This window comes from Dipteris shenzhenensis, chromosome 16 (assembly GCF_047967505.1).
Source record: "Dipteris shenzhenensis isolate YYH24624 ecotype China chromosome 16, Dip_SZ_1.0, whole genome shotgun sequence".
Lineage (NCBI taxonomy): Eukaryota > Viridiplantae > Streptophyta > Polypodiopsida > Gleicheniales > Dipteridaceae > Dipteris > Dipteris shenzhenensis.
Window position 1 is genome coordinate 26779036 of NC_141611.1, and position 27716 is coordinate 26806751.

The following is a 27716-nucleotide window of genomic DNA, read 5'->3' on the forward strand; positions in this document are numbered from 1 at the left end:
ATGCTTTCTTGCATGGTGATTTGCAAGAAGAGGTTTATATGGAGTAGCCACCAGGTTATGTTCATGATTTTCATCCTGAGTTTGTTTGTAGGTTCAAGAAAGCCTTGTATGGCTTGAAGCAAGCACCCAGCTGACAAGATAGGATAGTATCTTGTCACTATTGGCTTTCAGATTTCCAACACAGATTTCTCACTTTATGTGAGAAAAAAAGAGAAAGGCATTATGCTGCATGTCATTTATGTTAATGATTTGATCATTATAGGTGATAGTGATGAAGATATCCTTCATGTGAAAATGCTATTGAAGCAGAAGTTTGAGATGAAGGATTTGAGAGAGCTGCGTTACTTCTTGAGCATTGAGGTGATTAGATCCACAAGTGGGATATGGCTCTTGCAGAGGCAGTATGGATTGGACATGCTATCCAAATATGGGATGACAGTCTGTAAGCCTATTTCAGTTCCTTTGGAGCAGAATGTGAAGTTGAGCACAGATGCAGGTGAGCTTCTGGAAGACCCTACTTTGTACAAACGCATAGTAGGAAGTTTGATTTATATGACTATTACCAGGCCAGATTTGAGCTATGCTATTGGGTTGGTAAGTCAGTTTATGCTAGCTCTAAGGAAACCTCATTTGGATGCGGCTAGATGCATACTGAGGTGTGTGAAGTCCACATTGCAGTATGGACTATTTTTTGAGATTGGGTTTAGATATAGTTGCATGGATACACTAATGTTGATTGGGCTGGTAGTATTTCTAATAGACAATCTACAAGTGGATATATGTTCTCTTTTGGGAGTGTTGCAATCACTTGGAGCAGCAAGAAACAGCCTAAAGTTGCCTTGTCGAGCACAGAGGCTGAGTACAGGGGTGCAGCAATGGCTGCATGTGAGGTAGTTTGGTTGCATAAGCTACTTTATGATATGCATCACTCTACAGATGGGCAAGTTGTCATTTATTATGACAACATGAGCAGTATACACTTGGCAAATAACCCAGTCTATCATGCTAGAACAAAGCACATTGAGGTGCATTCTCACTATGTGTAGGAGAAGGTTCTAGTAGGTTTTATTGATCTAGTTTATGTCAACACAAAGGATCAGGTAGTTGACATATGTATTCACGAAGGCATTGGGTGCAAATAAGTTGCACAAGTTTAGAGACCTACTTGGTGTGCTGGAATCGGGATTAAGCTCGAGGGGGAGTGTTGAGATATCGAGCTCCACTCGTGATATGCCAGGGTAACCGTTGTGCATTTATGTCACCAACTTGTTAGCTGCAGATGCGGTTGGTACACCACCCATGAATAATAGCTAGATGACAACTATCTTTATGTACTCTAGTTAGTGGCTCAGTTAGTATGCCAACTTAGTTAGCTGAGTTTGGTTTGAGACCCAGATATAGGGTTCACCTATTCTTTTGTACTTAGAGTTCTTTTGGCTTTCACAACTAAGAAGAGGAAAACTGTTTTCAGCCTCCACCTTTGTGTATATTCCCCCATTGTGTATGTGAGAACGCTGTAAGTGAGACTCCTTCCTTCTCTCCCACTCTCTTCACATGATACATGTTTTCTCAACATCGATCACACATACATTTAATTTTTTTCTCCAACCACATTTCGCGATGGTGGATACGGAGGGATTCATCCATACAAATAGCATCCAAACATGTTGCCTGATGAGACCATCAATGCTGTATGCTCTAGGTATCCCAATCCCCCCAATGTTAAGTTCACAGAGAAATGGGCAAAGTCAAAGATTGTTGTTATACTTGCCAATAAAAGATATTTACTTTAAGAGGCAAGCACTAGCCAAGATTGCCAAGAGAGAGGGAGTTCAACCACCAAGGGGCCAGCCCCACAGGGCCAGCCCCACACTGCTCATAAGAGGGAGTGGAAGAAAGCAATGAAGGCAACAAAGGCGGACCCCAGTCTACAACATGTGGAGGCACGGTGGATCCAAATGGAGCAATATGGAAATGTGCGTTTTGGAGCAAGGGGTGTTGACTCATGGGTGGCCCAATATCGATCTCAAATTATATTGTGTTTATGTGGTTTATTAGGAAGAAGTTTCTTTGTACTAACTCCTCTGCAAATTGTGTCATCTTGCAGCTTGATATCGTGGGCAAGTACCCTACTCCTGTCGAGCCAACCTACCATCATGGACATCGTAGAGGACATACATGAAGGCAATTCTATGATGAGGGATTGATTACTAAGGAGCAGTATATCCGGGCTACTGGAGCACCCCCCCGGGTATTTAAAAGTACTTAAATAAAGTCACTATTGTAAATAAAGATTTGATTTTTCATACATTGATACATGTCTCTCATTTACAGGCCCCCAGGGATATTCAAGAGGAAGAAGGTGAGGATACTGAGGAGGAATAAGGCAATGAAGAAGGCGACGAAGAAGGCGAAGAAGGGAGTGAGGATGCAAATGACATAGATTAGTCGTAGAAGTAGTACTAGAATTAGTGCTAGCTACTCTTTTTTGTACTTGAAGCCATTAGCTTGGCTTTGAGCCTCTCTTATATATACACTCCTCTTATTTTTTGTACTTGAAGCCCTAGGTGGCTTGGCTTCATGCTATATGTATATACGAGCACTTTTTGGGCTATGAATTAATATACACTCCTTTTATTTTTGTCATTCAATTTCCTTGTGCAATGTTCTATCAATGAATTCCTTGTGAACAAAACGTTTTGGAGTTATAATCTTTTATTCAAAATTGTAATCGTCGGCTATAGACGTGCATGGAATCGTGCTAATTGAAATGCCAACCATGCTAATTAAAATGTAGTTGGTGATAAGAATTGAATTGCACACTTTAGATATGGGATTCCTGCAACCACACAACATACACAACATTCTCTTCAACCACACAAAATTCTACTTTTTTTTTTCTTAAATTCTACAGAGTGTCTATAAGCACGTCTATGAGCATGTCTTTTTGTTTTTTTTTTAATTTCTATAGAGCGTCTAATAGCGCATCTATAGGTCCATCTATATGCGCATCTATCTATTATATAGATAAGCCTATAGATGTGGGCCTGTAGACGTGCTAATAGATGTGCCCATAAGTTTTCTCTTAGTTAAGGAAACGCGTCTGTGTGCGCGTCTATGGATGCATTGTGTTGTTGTGCAAAAAGTTGGATCGCCTCTTATCTGCCTTGCAAGCTGCATATTTGTACTCATAGTAGTAACCCTCTTCGCATGGATAGCATATAAGTTTGTGTCCTCAAGGAGGGAAACCAGAGCCATTTCAGATGCCTCTTGCAAGGTAGAAAGAGTGATCGATGCATAGGCCATCATTGCATTGCTCCATAATTTCCTTTACTAATTAAGTGAATGGAGTGCTCGAAATCAATGGCTCCATGATCTTCGGGTACTTGGGAATCTCTAACAAGGCTTTCTTGCTAAGCCTTCTAAGGTGTTTTCTTCGATTCTGGTTGTCGCCATCTCCTCTGCCTCAACCACCACCACCACCACCACCTCCTCTGCCTCCTCTGCCTCCTCCACCACCTCCACCTCCACCACTTCTACCTCAAGGTCCATTGGTCATTATCCTTGCATTTGGAAATGGAAGGGGATTGTTACCCCATGACGCCTATCATCGTGGCTGGGGTGGTCTTTGCATCACAACTCGAGCTTCTTGAGCTACATGGATCCTTTATTTTCTTAGCATGTCCATCCATATCATGACCTCTTCTTCATTCTTCTTATGCTCACTTTTCATCTAGGATGTTCCCTCCTGCATGTGTTGCCTTTTATGGGGGTGTTGTAGTCTCTCTTCTTCGTTAGTTTCTTCTTCACTATCTTGATAATTGGCTGACAGGTGTGTCACACTCCATCTCTTCACGATCAGATTCATTTCTCTCAGTATTATTCTTCTCGATCTCTTCTTTTGCGCATTCTGCGATGGTCTTTTACAAGCTTTGCATACTCTTCATCGATGATCAGTATTCCATCAATCAACACTCTTTTTGTTTGCTTAGTCCTTGCCATGGGGACGTGTCAGATTAAAGGAATGACAGAAATATGTGCCAAATTGCAATTGGAATGAGAGTGTGTGTGTTGTCATAGTAAAGAAGGTAGGCACATTCTTAAAAACTTAACTAAAAAAGTAATGATGGCTATTTTATACATTTTTAATTATAGCCCCTAATGCTAAAACAAGCAACATTCGAAATATTTAATTTAACAAATATTACTTACATTTGGTTTCAGGAACCAACACTTTCCTTTCACAACCTCGCATTCAAATCTGAATTTTCATAAAAACTAAACTATTACCATTGACCTTTAAGTATATGCAACTCAACTAAAATAGAGAGATGACACGTATGTAGAAACAAAGTGGAGTCAAGTTGTGAACACAAGTGAGCAAGAGTGCACGCACAAGAAAGCTCCAATATAAATGTTCAAAAAAAACTTCTAATAGGGCTTTGGTGAAGATATCCACCACATTGTCCTCGGATGGACAATAGATGAGATCAGTGAATCCATCAGAAATATAATCCCGTACATAATGATAATGATTTTTGATGTATTTCATGCGAGCATGAAAGACAGGATTGTTGGCTATGGCAATGCAACTTTGGCTGTCACAGAAGATAGAGTTTGCTTCACCATCCTGTGCATGATGCAAGTCATGCAAAAGCTTCCTTAACCACTACCCATTACAAAACTATCAGAGAACGTATATGTCTTTTATCTTACTCCCATTTGTGGCCCCATATGCAGGAATAGGCAATATCAGGCCATGCGGAGCATAGATATATCAAACTACCAACCAACTGCCTATACAAAATGCCATCAAACTTTTCACTAGTATCATGCTTATTCAGCTTGAGTCCCTTTTCCAATGGAGTAGCCACATGCTTACAGTTCTCCATTTTAAATTTGTGCAGCAACCCCTTCAAATAATTTGTCTGTGACATAGAAATCCCATCATGGGTCTGCCAAAACTCAATGCCAAGACAATAATGCAATAGGCCCAAATCTATCATGTCAAAGTTGTGACATAAAGCGGATTGCACTACTGTAATTTGCTGCAAATCACTGCCAGTGAGTATGATGTCATCCACATATAGTACCAACATGACCATGCTAAGCATCCTTGAAGCTCTAAGGCTCATTTTCAGCTTCCATCACTGAGGTCATCAAAGCAAAATTGATTTTTTTCTAATTTTTCTTAGTGCTGTCCCTGGTTTTCCCCAAAGTAGGCTGTGATCCTTAGCATCTTGAATGATCAACCTTGCCCAACATGGAATAGATTTCTTTGCTGTACCACTCGAGGCTGCATCAACATTTTTAGTGGCCTCACGATGTTGATAATGTTTCCAAACATGAGGCTGTCTATTCTCAATAATTGGTTGCAAATCTAAAACATTTGAGGGAGAGCCATCCTCAACATGTGGCAAGCATCAAGAGAAGTAGGAGGGGAAGCATCAAGAGACTCCATCTGATCATCCTCAAACTAGATGATGTCCAAAGGGGTGTCATCATATGGGAGCAGTCTACACTAGCGGGCTGCATGCACTCATTCTCAGCAAAGAGAACATCTCTGCTGATTATTACCTTCCTGATAGCGGGATTATAAAGCCTAAAATTTTCAGTGCTATACCCCACAAAAATGCATTTGACACTCTTGTCATCAAGCTTTGTCCGATGTGCATCTGGAACCAAAGCATATGCCACTGAGCCAAAAACTCTAAAATGACTAACCTTTGGCTTAAAGCCATATAAAGCCTCAAATGGAGTCACATTAACCAAAGCTCTGGTAGGGCATCTATTCTGAGTATAAGTGGTTGTCACAACTGCTTCTCCCCAAAAAGCATTTGATACTCTCTTGAATTTCAGCATGCATCTCGTCATCTCCATGAGAGTACGATTCTTCCTCTCAGAGAGTGGATTGTGTTGTGGTGTGTAAGGACATGTCAAGTGATGTTTAATCCCATGCTGCTTCAAAAATCCCTGGAATGCATGTGACATGTACTCTCCTCCTCTATCTGACTTGAGTGTTCCAATTCTAGAATTGGTTTGGTCCTTAGCCATAGCTTTTAACTCCTAAAACCAATAGAACACCTCAAATTTTTCCTTCATGAGAAAAAGCCATGTGAATCTGGAGAAGTCATCTATAAAGGTCACAAAGTACCTTGCTTCTCTATGCGTGGGAATAGTAGTCATGGGGCCACAGACATCACTGTGCACTATCTGCAACACTCTAGTTGCCTTGACCCAATTCTTGCCTTGTTTACTAAATGGCAAGTGATGCAATTTGCCAAGTGCACACCCCTCACACACTTCATTTGCTGGTTGCTGCAATTTTGGCATTCCCTGAGTCATATTATTGTTGTACAAGTAGGACAATGCCTATGATGGACATGTCCAAACCTGGCATGCCATAAATCAACCTGGGAGTGTTTGCTACAGCCAATACCTTCTGATCATAAGGTTGAGCATCAAGCTTTTATAAGCCTCTGTCATATGTGCCTGTTGCTACAACCTCATACCCTTTGTTTGGATCCTTGATCCTGCATTGCTTATCCTAAAATTCGACCAACATACGTTGATCATGGGCAATGTTTGAAATTGAAATCATATTTTGCCTCAAATCTGGAACATACCAAACATCTTGGATATACTTCACCTTCCCATTATCAAGCTGAATGGGAATGTGCCCAACTCTGATGATGTCTTGAGAAGCATCATTGGCACATGTAACCTGTCTGCCAGGAACAGGTGTGATGCTCTCAAACCACTCCTGGCGAGGAGTCATGTGCTTAGTAGCACCACTATCAATATACCATGTATCACTTGCAACAAGGGAAGCATCGCTTGATTGATTTTGAGCATTCAAATCCCCCCTAGCATCCATCTTCTCATTAAATGAAGCAAACACAAAATCTCTATCACCTTGGGCAAGATGAGCTTCACCATGTGCATTTGAAGCACGAGTTTCAGTGGGGGCAACAAAATTACTGCTAGTGCTATCCCTTTGCCTTTTCTTTTCATTAGCAATCCTTTTTTGACACTCTGCGATGTAATGTCCTAGCTTCTTGCAATAGTTGCATTTGCAATTTTCTGATTTTTGCTTGACTTGCTTGCATTCCCCTCCTTGGGCTGAGTTATATGGCTCTGTTTTGGCTCAAACTTTTTCTAAATATTTGCCCTTTCCACCCATGGCAAGCGCTTGCTCACCCTGACGAGAGGCTTGGGCAAAATTTGAGCATCTCTCCTCTTCCTGCAACAAAAGCCCAACCAACTCATCGAACGAGAATGGGGCTACCTTGAGAACACTGGTCAATGAAGTGACGAATGTGCCATATGAGGGCGCTAAGCTATTGAGAGTAATAGAGACGAGCTTCTTGTCTTCTATTTCCTCATCAATACTTGTGAGGCTGATCACGTAGGTCAATGATCCTAGAAATATGATTAGTGATGGCTTGGCCTTCCTGCATGTTGAGATCCTTGAGCTGATTTGTCATGGCAATGGCCCTTGCCTCATTTTTAACATGATACATGTTTGCCAATCTTTCCCATGCTGCCTTTGCATCCTTGCATGACTTGATAGTCATCATAATGTGCCTCTTCACATTTGTGGCAATCAAAAACATCGCTTGGGCACTGCGGCAATCAAACTTCTTCTGCTCCTCTATCGATGCTATGGGACTAGCAGGAGAGGGTGTAGCAGATTTTTGCTTGCCTATAGTCAGACCCGAAGAAGCTGTGATGGATGTAGATGAGCCTGCTAGCCTTACCTCATCCCCACTAACAATATCCCACAGGCCCTTACCAACCAAGATGTTCTTAAGCATGAATGATCACAAGGCATAGTTTGGTCCATCCAGCTTGTCACCCTCGGACAAATTGCCAAAACTATCTGAAAGAGTCAACATGATGCAAAATGGGATACCCACAAGTTGCAAATGTACCTGCAAAAAGAACTGCAATTCCCAAAAGTGTAAATGCAAAGTACGACTAGCTACTCTGAAATGCCAATGACTGTGTAATGCAATCACTACAAAAATGGCATCAACCAATCTCTGCACTCTGCTACAATCTGAAGTGCAATCCCAAACTGAAAATGCACAACCCGAATCTGAAATAGCACACCCACAAGTGGTCAAATGCATCCAACAGAGCTCAAAGGTATCCACAACTGTAAAGTAAGTACAAGGGCACCCAACAATGCAGAGTATCTACAAATGCACCTAAGAGTGCAAGAGTATGGGTTGCAAAAATAGTCCCAAAGCAAAATACACAACTCAAAACACTTATTGAAAGCGCACCTTGGCTGGAACCACCTGCAAAATAGTCAACTGACTATGTGGGTAAGCTGGAGATGACAAAGGAGTTAAAGTGAGTTGCTTAGAGCTGAATGAACCTGTTGGGAGTACTTTTGAACACAATACACGTGTAGGGAAGAGTCTGGAGAAGTATGGAGATGCCTAGAGCTGCTGGAACATACCCGAGAGAGGCTCGAAATGAAAAGAGTCCAGATCTGAGCAAAAACACCAAAAAACAGTCGAAAACTCTCGAAATCACCTTCCAACAAGTCATACGAACTCCCAGCACTGTCGCGCAATTGTATGAACAAATCTGTACGGATGTTCGTACACCTGTATAGACAAAAAAGCAAAAAAAAAAAGCCTGAAATGGTAGGGGATAGGTTTTTTTGTATGCGAGCAGCTCATAAATTTCAAAAAACGTCAAAATCGGACCTCAAAAGGTCAAAAAACAGCCACTACACACTGGAGCACCAAGCTTGCGAGAGTCTGGAAGTAAGCGCGGGAATGGGCTCTAGAAATGAAAGCGCTCTGTTACCAAATGTAGGAACAAAGTGGAGACAAGTTGTGAACACAAGTGAGCAAGAGTGCACACACAAGAAATCTCCAATAGAAATGTTCAAATGAAACAATACAAGTACTTGGTATATATAGTACCCAAGTACTATTGGTCAACCCTAGGGTTGACTTTATGCCTACAACACCATATCTTTGTAATCTCTTGCAGCGTACCTCGCGTTCCTTTGTCAACAATCTTGTGGCCATTGCATTGCCAAGTTGTAGCATACTTAGGTCCAACTTCAATATGTAGGGTGCTTTTCCTCTTCTTGTTAGTGATATCTTGAAATGGAGCCATAAGAGGATCTAGAAGAAGTGAAAGGAACAAAATTTTGTGAGTAGAATATGACCATTAGAAGGAACAAATGGTTTAAATTAGAAGATAACACTATGGCAAGAAGAAGAAGGATTTAGGTGGTGGAAAGTGATTTGGGTACATAGGAATGGTTTGGGGGAAGGTTTGGAAGGGTTTAATACCATTTTTTATGCTTTCAAAAAGTTTCAAATTTTTTTGCAAAAAGGCAGTGTGATTGGGGTGTATAAGAATGGTTTGGGGGAAGGTTTGAAAGGGTTTCGTATCAATTTGAAACTTTTCAAAATTTTCAAATTTTTGGGGGGCCCAGAACGAGCGAGATACTTTTTGGGAACAATGACCACTTGGTTGAGTAAAGAGGGGCAGGTGGAGACTAGTGTTCATAGAGAACCTATAAACTATATACAATGGACCTATAAGATTTTCATTTTTACTTGTAAATTTTATTTTTTTCAATTTTTAAAAATTGTAAAAATCAAGGAGTTTTCGCTATGAAAACTTGTAAAAATCTATAAATTTTTGAAAAAAACCTTTAAAATTATGCAATTGCAGGTTTTATGACCTGCACAGAAAAAAGTTCTTCGTGAACACTGGTGGAGACCCCTCCGAGTGGGAGAGGGAGATTGACTTTTTGAGGCATAGTTGGGACCACCAAAGCCTAGGGAGATGTACTTTTTTGGACTTATATGGGGGGGATGGGACCCCTTGTTAGATCTTAATCCATTTTACTAATCCACTCCTTATGAGACCCTTTTTTACTCCAAAATTCCCCTAATGGTTCCTCTTTAATATGACAAATTACAATCCATGTTGGAAAACTTTTAAGACACTGGCCAATATATAGGTTAGTGAGTGGATTTGGATGTTCAAAATCATTAATTATTCTTGAAATGACAATTATTGTTTCTTTTGTGGCTCAAAATGCTGCCATTTGAATGAAATAGCATCTTTGCTAAGGCTATAACTCAATATTAAAGGATTCAAATCCTTCATCTCATGAAGCAACTCTTAGGTCAGTAGGGGCTCATATAGATCTATGTGTGTACACATGCATGTGCATGTGTGCATGTACGTGTGTGTAACTCACAAAAACTTAAAATCCATATTAAGGTTGTAATAGGCATTTGCTATCAAGGAATTAAATATTATCCCTTGAGCACACAATGTACACGTTGGGAGTAGATCAAAGAAGCCTTAATATTAGTTCTTATTATTAGTACAAATTAAATAATGACTTTCAACATAAGATGATAGTTCATTCTATAGCTATCTTTAAATTATTGGTGGTTTGTCCCAACATATCCTTCATATTTGAAACTCTAAACAAGTTTTCTTGTAAACTTTAAAGTTTTTTCTCATGGCAATATAGCAAGGTAGCTTGAGCATTTAGAGATAAACTTCATGGTGCAAAGCAAACTCAAAGTCCAAAGTTTACTGTAACATACCTCTATATCTAAGGCCTTCCCATGGGTTTACACATTCGACATTTCCAAAACGGTTACCCTTGTCCTTTGTTTTTTTTGTTTTTTGTCTTTTTTTTAATAACAAAAATGGAGCTTCATATATTAGAAATAAAAAAAAGGGGGTCTGTTGACCTTACAAAATTTGACCCTCTTCAATTGGGGAGAAATCCCAGGACCCACACTGCAAGCAGCTAGTCTATATCACCGAGAGGTTCCTATCTACGTCCAAGATTGCTTGGCTTACTACTGGGTCATCCTTGCTAACAATCCGCCCAAAGTCTTGAAGGTAGGCTTTTACCAAGGCTGAAATGGCCATGGCCCTGAAGCCCAGCTAGGCGCCGTGGCTAAACATGAGTTTGTTCCTGATCTCCAAGACGCTCATCAGGGTTGCCACCCTTCGATTGGGCCATGAGGCCGCCAGTGTGGATGGTAGCTTCCACGTGTTGCCTAGGAGCAGGATCGCCCAGTTGGCTCCCAAAGAGAAGCGACTCATCAGCCCTGCATTTTGCACCGCCCATTCCGTCTTCCATACTTCCTTCACAACCAGGCACTTCCAGAATAGGTGTCAGAGATCCTCCAGTGCCTTGCTCTAGATATGGGGCAGACGAGATTTATCCAGATTCACTTCACCCTTACTGGCAACCATTGGTTCATCAGCTTCCAGAGCAAGAATTTTGCCTTGCCATAGGCGCATCCTTTCCATACGCTCTGGAGCCTGGCTTACCACATATGGGACATATGGGATTTATCTAGATTCGCTTCGCCCTTACTGGTAGCCATTGGTTCATCAACTTCCGGAGTAAGAATTTTGTCTTGCCACAGGCGCATCCTTTCCATACGCTCTGTAGCCTAGTTTTTCACCAAGCAAGGTTGTGCCTCAACCCCCATCTTTTGTTCATTCCCAACACGGGGCTATCGTCACTAAGTAGTTTCCTGTAAAGGGTTTTAAATGAGAGCTTGCTTAATTTCGTTTTTCCTACGGTCCAGAGTTGCTCTCTTGCTCCATGGGACATTACGATATTCGAGGGCCAACTATCTAGAGTTCTCTCGAGTGTGGCCCTGATGAGGTCCGCTTCTCCTTCCATCATGCAAACCTTGCTCCTATTTTCATCCAATGACTCCCAATCCACCTTACTCTGGTTCCAGAGATCCTTCCATCGTTGTAAGCCTTTCCTGTGAAGGCTTCAAGCTTTTCTAATGTCATGAAGGGCAAACACTTCTCCGTCTCTGACAAGGGCGAAGCTCTACCAAATGCTCTCTAGTAGGCTCCCGTCCCCTCGCAGCCCCTTCCTGACCTTCCACTTGAGTAGACCGCATCTCTTCCAAGCCTCCACCAGACTCGCAATGAGGTCCGAGCTAACCACGTGGAGAGGGAAGGCCGACACTAGCTTGTCATACCAGTTCAATCTAGGCCAGTAGCCCACACCCCTTCCCTTGGCCTTCTCTATGAAGTCTTTAACTATCTCCACCCATAATGCCTTGTCTGTGAAGAGTCGTGCGAGGAGCTTCCCAATGAGGGCAATATTCCTTCACCTTACACCTAGAAGCCCGACCCCTCCGAGAGATTTTGGGGCTTTGAGGGGCTCCCAAGGAATGTAATAATAATAAGCCTAGAAAAAAAAAGGCTTAGTTGGGCCATAGCAAATGGGCGGATAAAAAGATGGTTTGCCGCAAAGCCCCCTATTAATAATTCTTGTCCCTTAAAGAGATTTGAGTCTTTTGAACATGAGCATTCTAGACACGAATTATCTCCGAGTAATTACAGTATCGAAAACAGCAAGCGAGCTTTTAATAAAAAACAGCAGAATTAACGAAAATCTCTTCCGAATAATGGCACCACAAGCGTTGAACTGCTCAAAGACAACCACATTTTGAAGTCTTTGAGCACATTTTTGAAGTTCAAAAAGACCCAACTGCAATCTTCCGAACTTCAGAATGTATCTGCTCTTACACGTTTTCCACAAGGTCAAGCAAAAAAATAAGCGTTTCGGCGCATCTCCACTGTTATGAGCAGCCCAGGAATTTTATGGAAAGTTGGGGGGCTGACTGAGAGGATAGGTCTTTACGCAAAATCAAAACTAAGTGAATGTGGACCTTAGTGATCAAGAAGATTTACAGTGATCTGGTGTTAATCAGCAGAGAAATTGGCGGTGAGCATGCTTTTACAAGTCATTTGCCCGATAGTCCCGGCTACACGGATCTGATTTTCTACATGACACTCTGAGAACTGTCCGCATCAGCCAAAGTTCTCTCTTTTCATACTTCTTGTTCGGCACAATTCCGTCGTTCCCAGCCAAGATCCTGTACTTATCTCTTCGTGTAAGGTTAGTGCATTGGAAGCCCATCGCATCAGCCATCTGCTTTTGTATGTAATTTGCTACTTGGAAGCTGGACTTGCCTCCTGCGCAAGTCTGCTCTTTTGGCAATGCATTCAGTATGGTCACGGTGTAACGAGGGCGCGGATTCATGAAAAAAAAGAACGGATCCATGCCTTTGAATCCACGGGCGGTAGTCCCGTGAAACATGGTAATACCTACATCTAGAGTAACTGGGACAATGGCATCCGTGAGTTCAGCAAAGAGAGAACTGAACCTTAAAAGATAAGGTTCGCGGCAAGTTGTGCCTTCTGGGCAGATTACGAGATCACCCTCTTTCAATAAGTCCTGGATTGTCTTTGCGTCCTGTTTCCTACAACGGGTAAGTCTTACAGTTTTTATGGGCGAGAGAAACTCTGATACTCTGCTTAAACTGTAGGTAACCGCCGTAACGTTCTTTCTGAGAGCGATCATGAGGAAGATGGGATCCAGAAGAGTTCGATGGGAACATACGTAAAGCATGCCCTTTTTTGCACCTTCCAGGGGCGGAGCTCCATGGACCCGAAAGTGAACGCCAAGCAGAGCTGAGAGGATTACAGCTAGCTCCAGAGGTAGAAGAATACCGATCATAATTCTCACCACCGCTAACATAAAACCGATCGGAAGCCAAAGGAAAATGAAAACTGAAACAAGGGGAGTTGGTCGCATCGCCAGTCGCCCGTCGTGAAATATCAATGGCTTCAGATACTCTTCTCTGGATACTGCTTCTACGGGTTTGGACAGCACGATATATCCTTCCTGCAATGAGACAAGAATTACAGTCAGCAGAAAGCACGAGCATTGACAAGCAGAAAGATCATCCGTCTGATACGCTTTTCAAAACATGAAGAACATGGAATGAAACTGTCAGTTCCAACATTGCGAGGCTCAATAACCTTGCATAATGAGAGGAAGGCGTAATCTGTTGGGCGATCGCCTAGTCCAACGTCTGGTTGCCTCCCCTGGAAAGCTTTTCTGACTGCATCTCGCTTTTTTGCGCCTACCAGAATACCCGGACCAGTTAGCAAACCTGTGCAGTAACCTTGCATGGTGTGGATCTCTGTAGCAATGACTCGGTCTACTGCTAAGTACTCCTTTAGAAATGATTCCACCAAGATCCTGGGATTCGCAGTGACAACGCATCTCCTGCCGCAAGAAAGAAAGACCTTGTACGACTGAGAATGCAGGTCTTCGAGGTAGAATTTGCAAAGCACAGCCCTGCCGACGCGTTCTATATCAGAGGCCTTCAGGCCAACGAAGGAGATCAATATCAACAGGTGAATGCCTACAGCTTCGGAGACAAGGTTATAGAGGAACCATATGATGGGCGAGAAGAGTAGCAGGATCAATGCTCTCAGCGGGCTACCAGCCTCGAAGGCAACGAGCATGAAGTAAGGGAAAGAACTGCTGGATCGTGTGAGCGTGCCATCGAGGTCTGCCACAACGGCCTGGGTTGCCCGCCCAGAGGTGGTGCAACTCTCCACAGAGTGGAACGGCGCCGGGCCGACATGGTGGTCGGCGGCAGGGATATGCACAGAGCTTCTGAAGAGTTTGGACTCGCAGAGGCAGGTCTGGAGGTAGAACAAGAGGGAGCGGGCACCGAAATGGGCCATCATGAGGAAGGTGGGTGGTGTTAAAACAAAGCGAGGGATGAGGGAGTGAATGAGGAGAGAAGGAGGGAGAATGAGAGAGGAAGTGGGAGGTGGTAGAGGAAGGGGGGGAGGGGTGAGGAGGGGAGGAAGCTATGGAGGACGTGATGAAGGGAGGGAGGGATAATAGGGGGACGAAAGGTGGCAAAAGCTACAGCAAGCACTAGAGGAGGAGGAGGAGGAGGAGGAGGAGGAGGCAAGGAAGGAGGAGGTGGTGGAGGGGGAGCAAGGTGGAGATGGGAAGAAGAGGAGAGCAAGAAGAGATGGAACGAAGGAAGGAGATGAGTGTAGAATCAAAGGAAGGAAGAGTGGTTTGAGGAAGAAGCGCCATCGGCGCAGCAGAAGAGGAGTTGATTGAGGCCCCCTCTCACGTAAAGATCGCTCCCAACTTCCATGCACAACCCCCAGAGTCCCCTCATATATATCGGTACATAGTTTGGTAACCCGGTTGATACATCCAGAGATAATCAATGAAATGTAGCTACCAGTAGTTGGCCGACTTCTGTTTTGTATTTTGGTTCTTTGTTCTGGCCACCCACATAATACAAGCCTGTTTTTAATTTTTAAATTTTTTTTACAAATGTGCCCGTGCAAGCAATCTCTATCATGTACATGAGTCACCAGGGATGCTAAGTCATGATTATGCACCCCCATCTGCTGATGATAATAGATCCTACACAAAAGCTTATCTCCAATTTTCAATCTTACTGAGCCTGCCAATCTATTACTACTAGCTATCACTAGTAGTGAATCCTCAAGGAAGTTCATTGCACAAAAACTTATATATCACATACTTGAAGGGATATTACTCAAATCTTCTAACAACGTTTTTGCACCCTTTAGCCAAGCTCGTTTTCCCACCTAACCCTAAGGAAGTTTATAAAATTCCCTTGCGTAAGTAAAGTTATGTAAAAATTACTTTTAAAAATTCATTTGAGCTCACATACTTTCTTTACGTCTAGTTGAGTGGGACCCCTAGAGGAAATTATCTTTTTTAATCACTCTTGTTTAGACATGTAACTCTTACCCTCGCCCCTAGTGTACCACTTTACCCAAGTGGATCACCATGTACCAACACTCCCAATGCCCCGCCCCCCCCCCTCTTACCCCCCACTCATATTGTATACATGTCACCATTGCTCATCTTGAATGCCTCTCACTGATTTTCACAAGAAGTAAGTTAGTCGTCGCAAGATAGTCCTTAACATAGCAATCATAGCAATCCAAGTGTAATCACTTTTCCTCCACTTGAACTCCACCCCTAATTCATCAATTTAGAATCTTAGCACTATATCTTGGTTCTCCCAGTCGAACCTTGCAACCTTACAGCTAAGTGATGGCCTTAATTATGTCTGTGGACAAAGAGTACTATTCACTTAGCCTTGATTATGCATGTGGGCAAAGAGTACTATTAGGTTGCAAATCACATTCCCTAATCCACTACAACACTTCTACATCAATTTACGCCATGTCTCGGGGGGGTCACCTCACAAAATTTTAGTGTACCACGTGCATTCAAAATGAGGGGTATTTTAATTTAACTTTTTAGAAAATTTTAACAGGTTTAATACAATCACAGGAGGGGTTTAAAATTTCAACTTTAGAAAAAAATCACTTAGTTCATAAGTAAAGAGGGGTTTTTTATTTGGGGAAAGTTTTTAGTTCAGGGTTTTTTAAAATACCCCTTGAATGCACATGATACATAGGGTTTCTAAGTAGTCAACCCCTCGAGCACCATGTTTGAAATGAGCACATGATAGAAACATGGTCTAGGAGGTTGTCTCTCAATTGAATTGCCAATAATAAAGAAGATGCCTCTCAACTTAATGGTCACAATGACATTGCTAATTATCAACCTAAGAAGTGAGATACTACCACACTTTATATATTACATGTAGTCACCTCATGGTTATATCAAGGGTAGGTCTCAACCTCAAGGACTTAACTACTATCATAATTATATAGAGTACATGTAGTTAGCTCATGGAGTCATGGTTGTATGTAAATGAAGAAAAGGCATGACGGATTAAGAGGTTTGATGTCTAGCATTGACCAAATGGTTATATGAACAAGAGGTTGATAATAAAAATCAATACTTACAACATTTGTTCAAGGCATATTAATAAAACTCCTATAAGTTTATGTTGCCTTTCCCTTCTAGAAACCTATTGCTTTCCACTTGTTTTAGAAAGTCTTTCATCTATGTAGATTTTTATTTCAACTACCTCCTTCATGCATGTAGATTGATGACAACCCACAATAATTTCCAATCATTGCATGGCCATATCCTAGCTAGATGTGATAAGATCATCAAAGATGTTGTTATACTGGACCCTAATTCAAACATTATTATTCCTAATCAAAATTTATTACATATCATTATCAAGTTGTAAATCTTGAGTTTGTGTATTGAAAAAGGCACCTCATGAAGAGCACCATGCATTCACATGTGATGACGGTACCTCTGAGTGTGAATAGCCCATTGAAGTTACTACACTAATATTGAATGTGAGGCAGAATCCAAGGAATCAAAAGGAATTAACCTAGAAATTGGAATCAAATCTTTTTTTAGGTGTATAAGCTTTTTTTTCAACCATGCATGTCACAGTCGTAGAATTAACCTTCAATGCATTTCTTAGGTGACCAAAATTATGGACTTTGTTTTAAAAATTTGCACAACCTAACTAAAGTAGCCTTGGTATTTGTAACATTTTTACATGCCTTACTAGGGTGATGGTAGGCACATGCGTAACATTCAAGCTCAACCTAGCAACCACTATAACCCCTTGGGACATATCCCTAGACCTCTAGGTGTGGCCTTGTTTGCAACATGGCAAGGAAATTTCATTTCTGTAAGTATGAGCACGAGTATGGGTTTAGGGTGGTTTCTACAGAACAAGAGACAACACATTGATGCTTCAAAAAATAGCCGATTTTGGCCTTAAGCCTTTGAAACTAGTTGAATGCCTATGTTCAACTCATCACGCAATTTGATACACATTGAAAATTTACATGGGTGATAGTGAAGTGTGTATTCATTTCATAGATTTTGCAATGAACAACCCATTTTGTACATGGCTTGAAACAAAGTTCAAAATGAAGGCATTAGTTATTGGCATTGATCACATAAAGTGACATGTGGGGTACATTATGTAATAATGTCCCTTGTTCTCCTAAGTGTGGCTAGTTTCTTGATTCATTGTAATTTTGAGTTTTAACATCAAAATTTTTGAACTCGATAATAATTCAAGTTTCATGGGATTTAACCTCAAGTTCTTGTGTCTCCTTAGAAAACATGTTTTCGTAAAACAAGGTAATATAGGTGGGGGCTAGGGTCATTGTTTACCAAGAGCCAATGTTTAATGCCAAGTGAATGGAAAATGTTAGAAATTCAAATTCAAATTTGAAATAGAAGGTTTCAAAACCTTGAAATATGAGGGCATTTTAGTTATGTTTTTGCTTAAAACCTTCAAAATTTGAATAAAAGCCTTTCAAAATTTCAACGTAAAAGTTTTTGTATCTCTTTAAAAAAATGTATTCTATGGACACTGATAAGGGTCAATGTTCATAGAAAACCTATAAACCATCTTTAAAACCTTCAAAATTTCAATGAAAATCTTTCAAATTTCAACATGAAATTTTTTGAATCTCTTAACTGTGAACGACGTCGTATGGGTTGGTTTTCACATAAATTTGTAAGCCATATACAACAAACCTGCAACAATTTAATTTTTGCCTAAAGAAAAAAAAAAGGTTTCTCAGCAAGTGCAACGTTATGTTTTTGCTAAAAGATTTGCAAATTCTCAAGGAAAACCCAATTTCTCTTATTTGTTGAACCATGGCATGGGTGTTGCTCATAGTGTTTCAAAATTATAAGGTCCCTTCAGATTTGCCTTAACAGGTGCAGCATGAAGTATACGAGCTAATCGATCGAATATCTTGCTGCTGGCAGCAAAAATGATCTCAGGTAGTTCTTAAGTGTATGGCTGTATTTTACTGTATCCTTGTATTTGCTTTTTCTTTAATATAATATCTCCTCATTGTTCTCCTCGCGACAAAAAAAAAAGCCTAAATTTGAGAACGTGCCCAAATCCTCGGCGGCCATTATGAGAGACCGGAGCGACTTCATAACTGAAGGGGCTGATCTTGATCTGTCCTCCGCCATGCAAGGGCCGAACGTTACCCTCCCACCCACCACCGATTTCATCCTCTTCCACCATCAACTCGCTTCTGTTATTCGATCGAATCGATCCTACCTATTAAATATCCCAATCCGCATCTCAGCCTCTGAGCACTCTGCACAGATCGCACCGCAACGGAATGTTGGTCCCCCCGCCCTCGCCTGGCAGCTCAACGACATCACCCAGTCTACTCTCAGTGACTCTCATCAGTCAATGTCTTCCCGGCTGTGCACTACCTTGCCCGTCTTATAAGCATTGTCGTCGTTTATTATACCTGAAAACTTTTATACTGCTCGTTGAAAAGGTTGCCTTCGTTTCCTTCGGTTTGTGACAGCAGGTGCATATTCACTACACAGCAAGCAACAAAGGAGCGTACGTCACCATAAACTAAGACGCCGAATGCTTCGGAAGGCATAACCTTTTCAAGTTTTCAGAGAAGGCTGAGGCAAAACGACGGCACGTCTCCAAAAAATCCTTCCGGGTTCACGTTGGGAAAGGGTCCCCTTCATTAAATTTGAGGCCTTTGAGGCCTGACGGAAGTCGCCAAAACAGAAGGGAGCCTTAACAAAATGGACAGTGTACTAATGGCGATCAACAGTCAGGAGTCGTGTTCACGAAAAACCGAAGTTTAATGTCAGGTGAATGGCAAAATTTGAGAAATAACCTTGAAATTTTGTTTGAGAAGGTTTCATGAATTGCCAATTTTGAGTGTATAAGTTTTTGACCTATTATAAGAGAAATGAACATTATTTTAATGTGATATTCAATAGACCATAAGGTATTTGAATTCCTAATGAAAATTTACAATTTTGTAAATTGTAATATAAGACTTTAGGTGATGACTCATGACTCATGACTCATGAGTCTTACGATGGGATTGGGGAGCAGGGTGTACCATGTACCTTGTGGGCCATGGATTTGGAGAATTACTAGGAGTTGGGTGCACTACTTGCCTTCGACTCTTGAGTCCTATGTCTTTTAGCATGCCGTTTTCAGTTCCAACACTGAGTGTTGAAGTCGTAACATCTCGTATGGTCTGTGTGGAGATTTCATGCATCAAACGTTAGCCTTGGACATGGGGATTTACAAGCTTTATCCATGAACATTTTCGCATCAGAGACAAAATGCTTGCTGCGAGTGTATCGTCCCTATTTTTCTATCACTTGCATGGCTTGTTGCTGAATTTCGTGGGCTTGCACACTCTCCCTACAACGGTCTTAGCTTCTCTGATTACGTTCTTTGCTTGCAAAGGTTGCCTTCTTTGCAAGCAGCGTAGTGAAGAGGTGAAAGATCAGCTTGGGCTTCTCCTTGAGAAGAGCTTGGTTGTTAAGCCTTTGTAGAGTCGGCCTGAGTGCGTGGAGGTTCGACCTGAGTGGCCTAAGTGCGAGGGTGTGGAGGTTCAACCTGAGTGGCCTGAGTGTGAGTGCGTGGCCTGAGTGCGTGGAGGTTCAACTTGAGTGGCCTAAGTCCAAGCCCTTGCTGCATGCAACCAGGACAACCTCGTTGTTCTGCTGTTGTTTGCTATGCTCCATCACGATTCACGTCCTACTTCAACATTTTCTTGTGCTCCAGCCTCCAATTTGCCTGCAAATGTCTACGTGCGCTCGAGCCTCCAATTTGCCTAGGCCTTGCGTCGCTTCAATTGCTTCTTCTACATGAGATTGCAGCTTCGCTTCGATGGCTTGCTTCTACCTCCTGTGGTGGCAGCCATATGTTATGCTCAAAATGAGTCTAGTCTGTCGTGTGTCTTGCCTTTGCCTATTGGAAGTTGCTGCATCATTGCAGAGTTGCGACTCATAGCGAGAGAGAGCGCATTGATCTATCACGGACATTGGTAAGGAGCAGTTGGCATACACGGTATTCAAGCACGCTGTTGAAGACGATGAGCGGAATCTGTTAAGGCTGGAGGGTGTGATGCTAAATGAAGAGGAGCTAGTGAAGGATGGAGCATGGGATCCCATACATGTGGTCATGGAGGTCTCACCTAAGGATTGCTCCATTCCAAAAGCTCCTCACCAAAGATTGGCACAGCTTCCTCTCCAAATGCTCTCAACCACAGCCCATTGCTTTCTCTCCTATCCTACATATGTGGTTGGCGACCTTTGGACAACTCCTAGTGTTCACTATTGACCTGCAACTCTAAAATACCTCTCTCTGCGGCTGTAATAGAACAAAAGCAGTCTCGCAGAATGCATCATTCCACCATCTCTAGCTCCTTCCATGTTCCCTCCTTTAGTCAAAGTATATTTTATGTTCCATGTGTCACTGACTTTTCTTGCGCATGCCTTTCCTTGAGATCCCCATATGTCTTTGTTGTATGAGTAGAAGTAAGCCGCTACTTTTTCGTTGTATGTGGAGATCCTTGGCCTACTTCTAAACTAGAATTCCTATGGCTCTTTTTTTTTTCTTACAGGGATAGCTTTTGTGACTTTCGGATTCCAAGGCTTCAGTCCCTGCAGATCTGCACCCTCCTCAAGGATGTTTCACTTGTCTCTTGATTTTGTTAATGGTAAATTCACATTTAGTTTTATACACTTTTCATGGGTGCTTTAAAGTGTAACTAATCTTTGAATAATTTAGTATGTATGCATGCATAAGAATTTCGTGCTTTTGAAAGTTTTAAGCTTTATTTTAAAATTGTACTTTGTAATTTTTGGATGTTAATTATAGTTGCATTTTGACTTTTGTGTGGTAGCTAAGGAGATCCAATGGCTGCTAGACAACAAACTTTGCTATCCATTCCTGGCTTTTCTAAATCATCTAGCACATCAAGTGAAAAGAGAAAGAGTAAAAAATGTGATGCATTGTCATTAGATGATGGAGACATGTCAGATGTGGATATTGTTGAAGAGGTGGGTGAGGTAGAAGTATCTAGGAGAAAGAAGGCAAGAAGGAATTGGCTTGATACTTGGGGTGTGACTTTTGAATGGGCATACTTTGATAAAAATCTAGGCATAATTTTTTGCACTATTTGTCAAAAGAATAATAATTGTAAAAGTGAATATGGTACCATTGGATTAGTTAACATTCAGCTTAGTGCCATCAAACAACATGCTGACTCTAGAGGGCATAAGTGGGCTGCCTATAGCCAAGGGCATGCACAAACAGGCTTGGAGGAGAGATTAACTTGAAGCAGCAAGACAATGTGGATATATAAGTGTTCTAAATTTATTTAAAGCTACTTATTTTTTGGGAAAGCATGATCTGGCTTATTTAAAATTTGTTCCATTGTTGGAATTGTTATGATGCCGTGGAGTGGAGCATATTCTTGAACGTCTTTATCATAATGATAAAGTTGCAGCCATGTTTATTCGTTGTATAGCTGATTGCATATGTGATGACACCCTAAAGAAGTTGAGACAGTCTCCTTTTTTTGGTATATATGTGGACGAGTCAACTGATGTGTCTATTAAGGAACATCTCATTGTATACGCAAGTTACATATGGATGCATGAGCTGCATGTTTCCTTTTTGGGGTTACTAGAGGTGCAGGACAAATCAGCCAAGGGTTTGTATGGACTGCATGCAAATTTCTTCAAATGCCATGATATTGATGTATTGAAAATGGTTGGTTTTGGATCAGATGTGCCTCTGTTATGGTAGGAAAAGCCAAGGGTCTTGCAACATTATTGAAGGACTCAAGTCCATATTTGACTTCTATTCATTGCATCGCCCATGGGGTACACTTGTGTGCATCTGATACATTGAAAAAAAATGACTTTGCTCACAAGGTAGATTCAGTTTTAAATGAAATTGGCACTCTATTAAAGAAGAGCTCAATAAAAATTACCAAGTTGAATTGCCCTACTTTGCATTTAAAAACTATTCACAAAGTTAGATAGTTGAGCAGGTTTAAAGTCATTGTAAGTGTATGTGAGGTGTTGGACCCAAATCCTTCTCTTCATGAGAGGGTCTCCAAATTTGAATTTATATATAGCTTACACTTTCTTGCAGATCTATTGGATCACATTTCTCACTTGACCTATGTGTTTCAAAAGAACTTTGTGGATGTAACGAATGTTACCAGCTTGGTGAATGCAACTATTGGGGCAATACAAATAGAGTTTATGGTTGATCCTCTTATGGATATGAATGCAGGCCAACTTGATAGCAAAGGATTCCCTTTGATTCCAGAATATGGCTCTGAGTCTGGTTATCTTGTAGCTCTCAGGACAACAGTAAAAGGGGAATATAATTTGTGGATCAAAAATTGAAAGGTGTATGCCAGGATCTGATTTAATGCTTGTTGTAGCCTTTCAGAAAGAATACTGCTCTCTTATGCTGGATGCTTTGAGGGAGAGGCTTGCAGATAATACCATTTTAAGTAGCATGAAAATATTATGCCCTTCCTCATTTCCATTTGGTCAACAATTGAAATGTTATGGTAGTGAAGATGTAGAAACTTTGGTTAAGTTTTATGGATCTACAAAGGCATGCAATGGTGAGATTTGTGAAGCTTTGATTGATGAGAGGTCCTTCAAAAGAGAATTTCAGATTTTTAAAGTACAAGCACCTCTTGATTGGAAAAACTTATCACTATAAGAGAAACATGGACACACATTAGATGTAGTGATGTGCTATCTGGAAAGTATCCTATGCTTTTACGAATGAGTCAAATTGCAATGTTGCAATGCTGTAGTACAACAATATGTGAAAGGGGATTTTTTGTGCAAAACATAATCAAAACTCGGCATAGAAACAAGCTGGAAATAGGGAGATTGGAAGCTTTGATGCATCTTTCCATTGAGGGTCCTTGTGTGCAAGAGTATGACTTCTCAAATGCAATTGAGGCATGGAAAAATGGCTCTAAGAGTTCTAGAAATATTTATGGCACTTTGCAAAATTGAAGTATCATTTGTAAGTACTTTGATCTTAAGGTTTAAATATTTTATTTTTCTAAATGTATAACATAACTTTTATAATGTTGTAAACATAATGCATGTTGCATACATTTGACAGTTTTCATTGTGCATTTCAGATATCCTCTTTTATTTAATTTATTTTTTTATCACATAATTATTCAGTTTATCTATATTTTAGTAAAAAATTCTTTCACATGACTGTATATTATAGTAATTAAATCTTTGAGTTCTATGTATAAACCCTCTATATCACGTGCGTTCAAGGATTATTTTTAAAATCCCTTATCTTTACATTTTTCATTAATAAAATATACCCCTTTTTTATACAAATCTGTAAATTTTTTCCAAAACAATTTTAAATAGTCCCTTATGAATATTTATTTTTGTAAATTTTAGAAATAAAAAATATCCTTCTATTGAACTCACGTGATAGGGTTACATATGATAAGTGACCCCCCGAGGTGGTGAGTAGAAGACTCAACACCGTACATGCTTTACACCTCAGGAGTGGAGGAAGGGCAGGCTACAAGGCATGGTGGTAATTCTATTTCTCTTATAATTTATTGTTTAATTACCCATATATGGCACTGCATCAAACTCTATTAATTTGGGTCCATCGAAATTTGTGATTGGCCATTTTCCTAGAGAAAGTAGGACCGAGGGCATTTTTCAAAGAGATGAAGCGTCAGGGGTATGACATTGATTGGGCTACAATGGTTGCTTGTGTCATGTAAGTCTACTGATCCTTGATTCTCTTACATAATCCAAATTCTCCCTAGTGTTAGTTGATATTTCAAATTCACCTTTATAGTGGTGAAAGACAAAAAAAGTCAGACAAGCCTATTATCCACCCATGAGCAGGAGATTAGAGTCCCTCACATTTTAATAGGCTCACATCTATTCTAACACCGAGTCATAAAAAACGACAAGTCCTCCATTTTTGGAAAAAAGCCCAAAAAATGTGCATTTTATCAAAATTAGAGGGACGAAATATACACTTCATGTCAAACATTTGAAAATTTTAGTACTTTTATGAAAAAAGAATGCATAAAATATTACTTACATTTTACTCCAGAACCAAAACATGTCTAGTATTATCAATTGAAGAAAGTGCTCTCTTCTTTAAATTGAAAAACACAACAAATTACAAAGAATAAGAAACTCCTTCATTCAACTAAGAGAGTCGTTAGAGCTTTTGCTTTAAAATACCAAGTGTTTTTAGTGCAAGTGCCCATATATTTTTAACTCAAATCCATATACAAGGATTTCTACATCCTATAAATCAAGCATGTCCACACATCGAGGAATTCTATCTTTTCTTTCTTTTATCATTGAAAGAATTTATTATGAATTAACTTCCACATAAGTAACAACATTGTCCTCAGGGATAAGTACACATTTTTAGAATACTTGTTGTACATAGCATGCTATCCACAAATTCATATTTTGTAAAGATCTAATACAATTTGATGAAACACTTTTAGTGCATTGTCTAGCAAAACAACTTTTCTTTTTTATACACAATTGATCAAATGGTTAAATTTTAATATATTTCGAGCCATGGATGATTTTTTCAAGTTAGTTTCATTAAGAAGCTAAACTTTTATATCGGTGTCAAAAGTTTCTATGCCCTTATAAAAGTTAATGTTTGAAACCTTTGCTAGGATTTGAAAGTTTTATGCAAGAAAATTTAAAGTTTCGCCACGACTTCCTTTTTTTACTTTAAAATCAAAAGAAAAAATATAAAAGTGTACTACATTCTATCAGTATTGTAAAATTTAAAAAATGAGCACGATAAACTTTCTCCAAGATTTTATAATAATATGTAAGCATAGCTTCGATAAAAACATCCATGCATGCAAGGAGTGTTAATCAGATAGTAGCAAACTATCATGTGGCACTGGTGCGATTGGTCCTCGCGTAGCATGCTAGTGTGGTGCGATTGTGCACATAGTGTGGCGGGACAGCTGGCTAGGCGTGGCAGAGGGACAAAGAAGTTTGAGCTCTGCCCAGGTCTGTGCAGGAGGATATATGATGTGGCACAGTGAGGTTTGATGTGACAACACGAGGCAAATACTTGAGTTCAAACAATGTGTCGGTGTGGGTCAGGTGTTGAAAGGTAAATGTGTCTCGAGTCATTTCCTTGATTTGGAATTTTGGATGTGTCGTTTGCTAGTCCTACTTCAATTGGCTTTTTATGCTTCTTTTGATTTTGAAGGGTCCTTGATCCAATGGTCTTCCACTTGAGGAACAAGATCTTGATCCAACGGTCTTCCACTCAAAGAACAAAGATCTTATGTGGTTTATATATTAACCTCCTTTGGGATTAAAAAGAAGGAAAATAGAAAATAAAAAACAAAACAGTGTCACTATTGTCCGGTCATCGCGGTTGGGAATCTCTAAGTGAAGCTACACTTCCGTTTGGTAACTGGTTGAGTCGGAGAAACAGAAGATGTTTTTTTCACAAAAAATGTTTTTCACAAACAATACAAAAACCTTCCACATGTCAAATTTCAAAGTTATTCATCATGAACTTCAACATTCAAAAAAATTTCCCACTAAATTTGAACTTCAAAACTTGGAATTTCAAACGGAACCATTCAAAAACCTTGAGACATCCCAATTCATGCCTTTAAAAGAAAAGAGATGCTATAGTTTTTCAATCATTTTGGCCCCCTTAGGTTGTAGTTTTTCATCCAAAATTTTTAGTTGGTTACTTATCACACCATACAAAGAGCTCTTGAAATTCACATAAGCTTAAAGGTCACACAAGTAGCAATATACATATTCAAATTTATAAAACTGAAGCTGTAGTAGAACTTCATTACAAAACTCCCTCGAATAGTCTCAAGGAAAAGTGACTTCACTACAGAACTCTTAAGGATAAGTCTCCATGCCAAATAACTTCATTACAAAATTCCCAAGGCTATGTCTCAGTGCTAACTACCAAGTATAAATCTCCATGCCAAATAACTTCATTACAAAATTCCCAGGATATGTCTCAATGCTAACTACCAAGTCTTAATGCTAGATACTAGGCAAAACTTCCAAGGATAGTGTCAATGGAAGCTGCCAAGCATAGTTTGTACCTCCATCCATACTTTATGCCTAAAACACAAACACACAACCAAAATGATTAAATTTCAAGCAAAATGTACTATATTTAAAAATGAGCTATCAAATAATTACATACACTTTAGATTCCAATCCTATTTGTGTGCCCACAAAGCCCGGGGGAGGGGGGGGTCACTCATATAAACATGTAACATAGCACGTTAGTGCACATAGGGGTTATATTTCAATAGGGGGACTTACATGTTGTTTACATACAAGAGGGGATTTATAAAATAGGGACTTAGTGTAATTCATATGTGTATATTTATGGAGGGGTGTCTAAATTTTAAGATAGAAAAATGTACAGATGCAAGAGATGGTTAATCAATTACATTAGCAAAAGGAAAAATTAAGGAATTATAGGGGTATTTTTAATACATGCTTGCTTGCACGTGCTATATAGGTTTTATGAAGAGTGACCCCCCCAAGCCACAAAGGTCTACTCTGTCTAGCCTTCAACAAATCCCTTATCTCTGACCTACAATGTGGGTCATTGTTTTCCTATGTATATAATTTTTGGGTGAGTTTTAGGGCATTTTTTGTAGATAGGTATCTTGCACGACCGATAACTAATGCATTGCTCCATGAAATTCAACAAAATTTGTCTTCAAGTTGTAATAAACATTCTAATTTTGAACATGAGACCAAAAAAATATGGAATGAGATTGTTAAAGCATTACAAATGCTATGTTACATGTTAAGCATGCATCCTGAAGAGTATATGATATAAAAACTTATTCAAAAACACCAAAATTTATTAAGAAACAAGGCTATATTTCATGTGAAGCATGCATCCTGAGGAGTAAAGGATATCACAATTTATTTAAAAACATCAAAATTTTATTCTATACATACATGCCACTAAGTAATCATTCAAAAGTACACTACATGAGCTTATCCTCAACCCAAGAGACACCTAATTGAAAACTTAGGT

At 40.1% G+C, this 27716-nt stretch overlaps 1 protein-coding gene across 1 annotated transcript; it reads right to left on the bottom strand.

Annotated features, from left to right (window-relative positions):
- Positions 1-12548: 12548 nt before the first annotated feature.
- LOC147892760 (glycerol-3-phosphate acyltransferase RAM2-like) lies at positions 12549-14984 on the bottom strand. The gene is made up of 2 exons (XM_087387269.1): positions 13873-14984; positions 12549-13735 (listed from the first exon to the last, which is right to left on the bottom strand). The coding sequence occupies exons 1-2, from the start codon at positions 14590-14592 to the stop codon at positions 12785-12787; spliced, it is 1671 nt and encodes a 556-aa protein (XP_087243395.1). The 5' UTR covers positions 14593-14984; the 3' UTR covers positions 12549-12784.
- Between the last annotated feature and the right edge of the window lie 12732 nt (positions 14985-27716).